At 43.2% G+C, this 10,845-nt stretch overlaps 1 protein-coding gene across 5 annotated transcripts in view; it reads left to right on the top strand.

Moving 5' to 3' along the window:
• The first annotated feature begins 2,459 nt into the window (after positions 1-2,459).
• The window catches only part of Slc35a3 (solute carrier family 35 member A3), a 45,725-nt gene continuing 37,339 nt past the window's right edge, over positions 2,460-10,845 (top strand). The window contains exon 1 of one of the 5 annotated variants that reach the window (XM_057793631.1): positions 2,460-2,478. Coding sequence is in view for 1 of the 5 variants with exons in the window: in XM_057793628.1 (XP_057649611.1) it covers positions 3,384-3,401 (18 nt within the window). In the remaining 4 variants the exon portion in view is untranslated. Of the gene's footprint in view, positions 2,479-2,768; positions 2,996-3,377; positions 3,402-4,051; positions 4,175-6,381; positions 6,399-10,845 lie in introns of those variants that run through there. The other 4 variants (XM_057793632.1, XM_057793628.1, XM_057793629.1 and 1 more) reach the window with 4 other exon arrangements.

The raw sequence follows: 10,845 nt of genomic DNA, 5'->3' as shown, positions 1-10,845 counted from the left end.
TTATTTGAGATGCGATCGCGGCCAGTGAGAAGGGATTTAGTCCCTTTGGAGAAAGGGAGCAAGAAGTGCTTTAAGTTAGAAGATGATGGTGTCTGAGCTGAGTGGATGGGCCAACTATAAAAACAACATTCTTCAGTTAGTGAAGACCCAAAGAGAGGGATGGGATTGGTCAAACACATTCTGTACACAGGGAAGCAGGTTATGGACTGGACTATAAACTGTGGAGCCAGGAAAGGCCAGTGAAAGTATTACTTTTCTTTTAATTAGAAAGCAAGACATGCTCCAAATTAACAGAATCAGGAATGAACACGGAAACATCACAACAGACACCAAAGAAATTCAGAACGTTATAAGGGAATACTTTGAAAACCTGTGCTCCACTAAGTCGGAAAAGCTAAGTGAAATGGGTGAGTGTCTGGGTTCATCCCAACCACCAAAGTTAAAGCAAGAAGACAGGAACAGCTAAGCAGACCTCTGGCCTCCTATCGTCATTTTTTTTTCTTTTCTTGCAGTCCTGAGGATCGATCCTAGGGCCCCATACATGCTAAGCCAGCATTCTTTGAGCTACCCTGGCTTCTCCCACATCTTTAAAGCAAAGTTGCCCAGGTTAGTCTTGAACTCCCAGGCTCAAGTTATCCTCTTGCCTCAGATTCTCGAACAGTTAGGTCTATGGTTGTATTTTTGTACCACACCAGGCTCCTAACTTTACTTCATGCCCTGGATTAATGGTGTAGACTGGACTGTTTGCACTGCTTGAGGTCATTTTTCAGCTCCATGTCCTCCAAGGCAGCCAAGCACATGTCTCTGCTTTGTTATTATAAGTACTTCTAGCTTTTTTTAAAATCACTTTAAAGTTTCCTGAAAAAAAAAAATGGAAAAATCTTTTTTTTTTCTGACCAGTGTATTTGTGACACTGAGCATGGTGGTATCTGCCCATGACTCCAGCACTCAAGAGACCAAAGTCAAAATGAAATACATATTTGTAGCCAACCTGGGCTATATAGCAAGTTTCAGGGCAGCCTGGGCTACAAAAGAAGATCCTCTCTTCAAAACCAAAATAAAATAACAACAGAAAAGAATTTATGTTGTAAGGTATATTTTTCTTGCTAATATATTTTAAATCCTCCTTTTCCTTTATAACCACACATTTATGGAGTACCAACTATTTTCTGGGTATTTGTTTATATACTATATACACATGTTGCTCAGAGTAGTGCCAAGTTGTAATTATCATATTCTAGGCACATAAAGTTTATTTTTAAAAAAAATAGAGAAAAGGTTCAATGGGAAAATACATAAGGTACAAAAGCCTGGGCTCAATTTCTAGTAGTTTTGGGGGTTGGGGAGAAGAAAGGGGTAAGGAAAGAAAGCAGATGTGATAGCTCAAGCTTGTGGTCCCAGCACAGAAAGGCTGAGGCAGGTCTTGCCAGAAGATCAAGGCCAGCCTGGGGCCAGCCTGAACTATAATGTGAGATCCCATCTTTTTTTTTTTTTTTTTTTTTTTTTTTTTAAAAAAAAAGGTAAATATTGTATTCGTTACTTTCTTTTTGCTGCTGCGGCAAAATGCCTGAGAAAACAACTTGGGAAGGAGGCCTATTTGGGTTCATGATGGCAGAGTTTTTGGTTCAGGGTCACTTGGTTCTGTTGCTTCTGGGTCTCTGGTTGGGGTGTATGTGGTGTGGCCTCTATTTACCAAAAAAGCAAACTGGCTACAATGAGAGCCCCTGAGGAGAGGCCTGGGTAAGATACACCCTCAAAGTCAGTGACCCACTTCCAAACAGGCCTGTTCCACAATGTACTCTATTTCCTAATACCTTCAAAATTTTAATACATCAGTGGCTCCGGCCAGAACCTTCGCTATCCACTCACTTCTCCCAGCCTGAAGCTCATTCGTTGGCAACCAGCCTTTACCAAATGATGAACCTTAGCGGGCCTTTTAGATTCAGACCTAGTAAATACCAAAGTCTAGTTTGCATTCCATCATCCGGAAGTTTTCTGAAGACCGGATGACACGAAGATTTAAAGGGAGGTATTTTAAGCTAAGTCATCTAATTTCATTTTTCTCTTGGTTATTTCATAACTGTTCTCCCCTAAGTCATGGTTTTAATCATTTGCAATATGAAGAAGCATAAGCTTAATTCTAGGAGCAATGTATTCACAGGAAAGGGATAATAAATCTGCCATATCCGATGATCAAACCGGACCCAGAATATTACATTTCAACCTGCCCACCGCCAGCAGAGGCTACAGTGGTTGAGAAGATTTTCGAAATATATTAGGAGGTTTTAAAAAGTAGTGTATTTGAGATCCTTGCAGTCAGGAATAAGTAAAAGACTCCTATACGGTGGTCTCTCTCTGTCTGCACCTTTGTCCTATTTAGTGACACTGAGCCCATTTTGGATTCCTGAGACTCTCCAGAGCTGTCCGAGTGGGGGAAGGGAGTCATTTCCAACCAAACAAGCAGGTTCCTAGACGAAGGTTGGTAACCTGCACCAGAGATAATCTTGTTTTCAACTCACTGGTGGTCATTTTTAGGAGCCAAGATCCGCCTCCCGGTTCTCTATCAGGGTTCTTTGGCCCAAAGGACTTTGCCCTTCCTTAAATTACGGGTCATCCTGCCACTTTCTGCAGCCGGACTGTCGGCAAGGTCACCCTTCCTATCACGGTCCCGCGACCGTGAGGCTTTCACGGGGCTGTCCCGGTGTGGTCCCTTCAGGGTCGCGGCCAGTAAAGCGCGAAGCTGGGGCCGCCCGAGCCGAGCCGGGAACGGCGTTTGCCGGGGCCGAGGCGGAAGCCGGAGCCTTTGGCGGACGGGACCGCGGGAACCCGGAAACGCCTGGGCCGCACCAAGGCGGCCGCGGCGACAGAGACGGTGGGAGCCGGCGGCGCTGCGGGTCAGCGGGCGCGGCGGAGCCGGCGGGCTCGGCAGCCTGGGGCGCCCGGTGTCGCGGAGTCCGGGGCTCCGGTGCGAGCAGCTGGCCGAGCCGCACGGCGGGTGAGCGGAGGGCTCTGGTGGGGTGTGGCGGGCGCCGAGGCCGAAGGCTGCGGGTTGGGGTGGCGTGGGGGGCGGCTGAGGTGCCCGGGCCACCTGGACCGCAGCCGAGAGCGGCTGCGCTCGTTCCGAGGGAGCAGATGAAGGGGAGCCTTGTACCTCCGGCCCGGACGTGCTGGAACGTTCTGGGTGGAGGAGGAAAAGGTCCCAAGGAGAGGGGTGTGGCAGGCGGTGTGCCCACAAGCTCCAGACTGGCGGGCCAAGTGCCCAGGGGGCCAGGATGGCGGCCAGTCCTCCGGTGGCCTTCACTGGAGCCCCCGCCGCGCCTGCGGTAGGGATGGGTCTGTCCGGCGAGGACACGGTGCTCAAGAAGCTGCAGGGACTTCAGGAGATGGAAAGGGTGACCGTGGTAAGGTTCGAGCGAGGACGATTGGTGTCTGAGTGTGTGTGTGTGTGTGTGTGTGTGTGTGTACACGGTTTCAACTTAAGCCAACCGAAGTTTCTGCTCGTTCAAATGAATTAAGGGGTATTAAATGTAGTAATGGATCTTTCAGTATATTTTGTTTCTTTTGAGGAGTGTGTCCCTTCTTATATTATATTAAATGTAACATTTAAACACCAGAGTTGAGTCTGTATAGGCACTTCGTTTGGTGGTTGCAGTTGATGTTTGGGTGTTTCTCACATGGGCGTCTTAATGCTATTGCTACTAACTCAAGTTGTTTCCTTTCAAATGAATTCTAGCTTACATTTCTGACTAACTTCCTTTCCTTTATTTTTCCCCCTACTGTGTCTGCCTCTATTTTCTGGCCTCTTCCAGATTCTAATAACTTCCAAAGGGAACTTGTAGTTTTTAGCCTGTCTGCCTCACAACCCCTGTCCTGATTGCACACGCATGCGTCAGCGCCCTCTCAGGCCGGTCCTCTCCGCCCTCCCGCCCCCCCCCCGTGTTGGTATGTGATGCGGGGCGGGGCGGGGCGGGGCGGGGCGGGGCGGGGCGAGGTGAACCCCGTGGGAATATTGGGCAAGCATTCATATTGCTGAGCTGTAACTTCAGTTCTTTGTAATCGCTTTTTAAAGCCGGAAATTTAATGCCGTTCTCTGGCACTTCTCTGGGAAATACTCAGCGACCATTTATTTATTTAGTGGTCCTGCAGATGGAACATAGGGCATACTGCGTGCTAGGTAAGTGCTTTCCTATTAAGAAATACCCCTAGCCCATAATAGATTTGTAAATAATTTAGGCAGTCATTAAAAACCCTTCAAAATTTAAACCCTTGCGTGACTCAAATCAAAGCGATCCTTTCATTCTTTTTTTTTTTTTTTTTTTTTTTTTGGTTTTTCGAGACAGGGTTTCTCTGTGGCTTTGGAGCCTGTCCTGGAACTAGCTCTTGTAGACCAGGCTGGTCTCGAACTCACAGAGATTCACCTGCTTCTGCCTCTGCCTCCCAAGTGCTGGGATTAAAGGCGTGCGCCACCACCGCCCGGCCCTTTCATTCTTTTTAAAAAGTTACTTTATCCAGCACACGTTGTATGTTTTTATGTTTTATTTGTTTAGTTTGAGATAGGGTTGTTCACATCATAGTCCTGGCTGGCCTGCAACTTAATAAGTATCCCAGGATAGCCTCTAACTTGTGGCAATCTTCCATTGGATCCTAATTATCTCTAAAGCAGGATAATTATTATTGGTTCCATTTTATAGGTGGATATTGAAGATCACCACAGGCCAAGTAATTTGCTCTAGGTCCTACTTCATTTGTGTTTGAAATGGATATAATATGTATTTAAACATGTGCCTTTTAAAGAATTTAAATCCTGCGTTAATGTGGACAGGTAAGAGAATCAATGGAAATAATTTGTTAAAAGCCTCATGTTATGATTCAGTAATAGCTTCTTTTCTTGAAAATTTTTGAAAGGTGAATTCCTACTTGACGTTAAATAACTTCATGGGTTTTCCCCCAAAGTTCAGATCAAGTGTATTCTAAATCTATTCAATGTAATTATCTCCATTAATGAAAGAGTATAATTCTCCAATAATGAAAGAGTGATGTGTGTATTCTTTCTTTCTTTTTTTTAGACTTGTCAGGGATGGGTATAGGGTTATATATCATTCAGAGCACAGACTTTTGCAGCTAGACCTGCTATGTTTATACACACACAAACATATATATGTTTATATATGTATGCATACATGTGTGTATATATTATAATTTTAAATTTTATTTTTTAAAAGGTGTTTTTAAACATTTATTTTCTATATGTGTTTTGCTTGAATGTATGTATGTATGTGTACCATGTGCATATAGTACCCTCAGAGGCTAGAAGAAGGTTCTGGATCTTCTGGGACTGGAATTATAGATGGTTGTATACCACCAGTGGTAGGAATTGAACCCTGGTCCTCTGAAAGAGCAGTTAATGCTCTTAAAACCTGGACCATCTCTCCAGCCTTGTTATATACTTTTAGTCATCATTTTAAAATGTGTTTTGCTGTTGGTATTTATGGCAGTGACTTTTGAAGCTAGAATATTAAGCAGCTTCTATAGTTGTTTGCCCGGAACTGTTTATCAACCACATAGAAGCTACTTTCTCAAATGAAAACAAACCAAACCAAACTGAATAAAAAAAAGAAGAAAAAAATGAAGATAAGTGACTGTCTTCTAGGTTCGGCAATGTGGTAGAAATTAATTAGAGTTAATCTAAAACTGAAACTTTAGGTCAGATAAAAGCCTAAGAAACAAGTTCATTCATTCCACAAAAAAGATTTACATATGACTTTATACCTACTATGTTTTTTTCTCCTTAAAAGTTGGATAAGATTTTTTTCTGGAGCCAGTGAGATAGCTCAATAGGTATTTTTATTTTGTGCTTATGGATGTTTTGCCTCTGTACCACTTGTATGCAGAGGCCAGGAAAGGGCATCAGATCTCCTGTAACTGGAGTTATTATTATTATTATTATTATTTTAGCACTTCATGTACCTAAGTGTTTTACCTGCATTTATGTCTATGCACCACTTGTATCCAATGCTCTCTGAGGCCAAGAGAGGTCTTTGGATCCCTTGGAGTTAGAGTTACTGATAGTGTGAGCTGCCATGTGTGTACTAGGAATTGAACTTGAGTCCTAGGGAGGAGCGGTCAGTTTCTTAGTCAGTGAGCCATCTCTCCAGCCCCCTAATCTCACTTTCTTAAAGTGAAAAAAAAATGACACCTTCTTTTCAAATTAAATTATATTTAAATAAACAAATCGGTGTGTGGTGACTAGCAAGAAATCTGACATGTTATAGGTGCTGAAGTTGTAGTTATTGGAAAACATAAGTGAGAACCTTTGTCTTCTGTGTGTAGGAAGACTTGTCACCATCCTGAACTCTGAATGTTCCAGAGCTCTTAAGGAAGATTTAATTCACAAAGAGGTAATTCTTTATGGAGGATTTAAGAACTAAGGATTTTGACTTGCCTTTTGTAAATCCAACACTGAGCAAATGCCTAATGTGACCGGGGTTGCTGGTGAAGGAGTCAGGGAATACAACACTGAGAAGAAAATTTCTATCATGTTGCCTAACCTAGGACAGATACATGGTCACTTACCTTAATCTTTCTGCTTTGTTTTGTTTCCATTTGAGATGTGATGCATCTTTTTTTTTTTTTTTTTTTTTTTTTTTTTTTTTTTTTTTTTTGGTGGTGGTGGTTTTTGATTTGGTTTGGTTTGGTTTTGGTTTTTTTCGAGACAGGGTTTCTCTGTGGCTTTGGAGCCTGTCCTGAAACTAGCTCTTGTAGACCAGGCTGGCCTCGAACTCACAGAGATCCGCCTGCCTCTGCCTCCCGAGTGCCGAGATTAAAGGCGTGCGCCACCACCGCCCAGCGAGATGTATCTTCTAATCTGTGAGGTTGATGAACAGTTCTGGGTGGACAACTAGAGAAACTGATTATATTCTAGTTTCAGAAGTCACTGGCATAATGTGTGCTAGATAAAATTAACAAGTGCTCTTGTAAGACAAGAGGGCAGGGGCACGGGCTAGGTGGGCTAGAGGACTGGGGGATAGTCCAGTGGTAGAGCATGTGCTTAGTTTACAGCAGGTCCCAGGACTACCAAGGGAGAGGGAAGAGAGAAACACTCCCTTCTCTGCTTGTAGGTCTATAAATCTTACAGGACTCAGATACTATCATCTCTTAGTGACGTTTCCTAAGTCTTCCAGGAAGGCTTTTTAAAAAGACAAATATTTGTTCAAAAAGTACACAAAGGAATGAATAGTTTGAGATAGGCAGTAGTTTATGACAGGAAATTTAGGTAGGACCGGGTTATGAGGAGCAGTGTAGCCTCTGTTTGGTAAGGTGTCAGTTGGACTTTACAAATAAGGAAGGGATGTGGTTAAATGTATGTTTTCTTAAGCCACCTGCTGAATGGAGGGTAAGTTAGGAGAGTTTAAGCACATCAGATTATAGTGCGTCTAAGCCTCTGAGACTGGTAGAGCATCTGCATGCTGTCTTGCATTTTGATAGTGGCAGTTAAACAAATTGGTTGGTACAGTAGAGCGTGAGGGTGTTTGCTGAGCATGGTGAGGTTCTGGGTTCTATCTCTAGTGTGACTAAAAAAATCTAGAATAAGTGGTAAAGAATCATTTTGCAACATTGGTAAAGTTTCTCTGATCCTATGGAAATGAATAATTTTATTTTGTTTTGTTTTTTTCAAGACAGGGTTTCTTTGTATAACAACTCTAGCTGTTCTGGAATTCACTTTGTAGATCAGGCTGGCCTCGAACTCACTGAGATCCATCTGCCTCTGCCTCCAAAGGCATGTGTGCCACCATACTCAGCTCCTTCCTTCCTTCCTTCCTTCCTTCCTTCCTTCCTTCCTTCCTTCCTTCCTTCCTTCCTTCCTTCCTTCCTCCCTCCCTCCCTCCCTCCCTCTCTCCCTCCCTCCCTCCCTCCCTCTCTTCCTTTTTCTTTTTTACTTTGCAAGTTAGGGTTTTGTTTTTGTGTGTGTGTGTGTGTAGTTGTGTAGCCTTGGCTGTCCTGAAACTTACTCCGTAGACCAGGCTAGCCTTGAACTCACAGAGATCTACCCGTCTCAGCCTCCAGAATGCTGGGATTAAAGATGTGCACCACCACTACCACCAGACTTGGGGTTTTTTTTAACAATTTTTTTTGTTGACATGTACCCTGATCCCACTCATTTCCCAGTCCTTCCATGTCTGCCCTCCACCCTTGTAACACCACAAAATGAAATAAAAAAATTAAAACTGAAATTGAAGAAAAAAAAAGCATCTCACTTGTCTCCAGTTCCGCCGTGTGTGTACTACTTTGCTCCTCCTCCTTTCCCATGTGTCCATCACATATTGGTTTGTCTAGTGGCATTAAGAGCTGTGGTGTGTCATACAGTGTACCATTTTACACAAACAGCTTTGCTTGCAGATGTTCATTGCAATGAGTTCATTGCAGTGGTCTGGTTCAGGTGGCTTCTGCTATGCCATCAATAATGGACCCTCACTGACACTCCTCTCAGCTATCCTGCTGTCATGGAGATCCTGTGGTTATGGTTCAGCCACTTCTCCCAAACCCAGGCCACCAGGGTCAGCTCTCCAAAGTCCATGCCACTGGGGCCAGCTCTCCTTGGCCCATACCACTGAGGGTACCACCTTTGGTAGCTAGAGAGGGGTGGGATCAGTTTTCTTGCTGTGGTCGTGTTGAGGACCAGCAAGGACACAGCACGGCCCTTGGATGGCTTCAGGTGACAACACAGACCATAGGCTTTTGCACGACTTTTGGTGGTAATATGGACCAAGAGCATCCATACAGACCCTGGCTGCCGTAGGACCATGGAGGACCTAGACATGGACAAGACGTGGCCTGCAGCACAGGCCACTTGCCTCAGCCTGTTCCTCACTGAGCTGCAGTCTCCAGTTCTGCCTCTCTCCACAGCATTTGAACCGCTCAGCTTCCCTTTCTTGCTCATCATAGTGGCAGGATGTATTGGTGCACCACAAAGTCTACATTTCTTTAAAGTGTTTATTGAACCAATATGAAATTCAGAGAATCTATGTACCCCAATTTTCCTGATAACTGACTGATTCATTTTTATTTTATTTTTTGAGACAGGGCCTATTTAGTTCTGACTGTCTTGGAACTCCATATGTAGATCAGGCAGGTCTCAGATTCACAGAGATCTTCCTGCCTCTGCCTTTTTTTTAAAAAAAAAATTTTTAACGTATTTTTTTTTATTGATTTTTATTGAGTTCTACATTTTTCTCTGCTCCCATCTCTGCCTCTCCCCTCCCCTACAACCCTCTCCTAAGGTCCCCATGCTCTCAATTTACTCAGGAGATCTTGTCTTTTTCTACTTCCCCTATTTTTGTTTTTTGTGGGGTTTTATTTGTTTTTTAAGACAGTGTCTCTCAACTACCGTGGCTGTCCTGGAACTCCCTGTGTAGATTAGGCTGGCCTTGAACTCAAAGAGATCTGCCTGTCTCTGCCTTCTGAGTGCTAGGATAAAAGGTGTGCGGATGCCATTACCTTAGCTGGATCAGTTCCTTTTAAGTACTGAAATTTACTTGTTTTCTGTACATCTGTATGCATGTCTATATGCATTTTTGTGACATGGATCAAACCCAGAGCCTTATTCATGGTAAGCACACATTTTAACACTAAATTATACTGCATGCACACACACACGCACACACACTCCCCAAACTTAATTCTTACCAGCTTCCCTAACATTAAGAACTTTCTTCCTAATTTGATATAGAGAAAAGTTAATTGGTTTTTTAAAATATCAGGTTTAAATTCCTACATGAATTTTTCTGTGGCTGCTGTAAAAATTAACACACAGTTTGGTAATTTAAGACAAGAGTTCATTCTCTTACCAGAGGCCTGAAATCCAAAGTCAATGTTGGCAGAACTTTGCTCCCTCCAGTGGCCCTAGGCAAGTGTGCATTCTTTGCTTCTTCAGTTGCTGGTGGTTGCCAGCATTCCTTGGCTTGTGTCTGCAGGATTCCATTTCTGAAGACTAGCACCTTCAAATCTCCTATTCCTTCTTATTGTCTGCTTGGCCTAAGATCTCACTGTATTCTATCTTTGATCTTGTAAACTTCCTGCCTCAGTCGACTGAGTAAATTATAGCCATGCATCACTGTTTCAACTATTTTTCATTTAAAAATGCATTTTGTTTTACTGAGTTATATTAACAAATAGAAATTGTCTATACAGGGTATATAGCATAATGATTTTATGTATATCAGGGAATGATTTCCTTAACATACTCACCATTGTACTGGTGATAATTTGTGTGTATTTGGAGGGGTGCTATCCTTGAGGGTTATTTTCAGCAAATTTTTCAAAGAAAAAAATGTAAGCAGAGAACTGTGTTTTCTATGGATCCCCAGACTGATTTCTCTGTCTCGGGAGACTTTTTAAATTGATAGCAGGGCAGAAGTGTGTACACATACTGGGTGGGCAAGAAATCTGGGGACTGGACTCATCCTCAACCCTAACAATTGTCCGTGACTGCCTTCTCTTTCCTTAGATAACACAGTAAGTTGTGGGACTCTCTCAATGACACTTTGACAAAGACTGCCTGGAGAGACGACTCAGTGGTTAAGAGCACTTGATGCTTTTGTGGAGGATCCAGGTTTGGTTTTTACCACTCCCATGATGGGTCAAACTGTCAGAAAGTTGAGTTACCTGGGACCTGATGCCTCTTCTGACCTCCACAGGCTCCTGCATTCACATGGTGTACTGGCATACATTCAAGTACATACACATATACATAAAATAAAAATTTTACTAAAAAAACAAACAAAAACCCCTTTCATTGCTGCATCTAAAGTTCATGCCCCCTTTACTGTTCTCCATCTGGAGATTCTG

Source organism: Chionomys nivalis, chromosome 18 (assembly GCF_950005125.1).
Source record: "Chionomys nivalis chromosome 18, mChiNiv1.1, whole genome shotgun sequence".
Classification (NCBI taxonomy): Eukaryota; Metazoa; Chordata; class Mammalia; order Rodentia; family Cricetidae; genus Chionomys; species Chionomys nivalis.
This window is presented reverse-complemented; position numbering and strand designations above follow the sequence as displayed.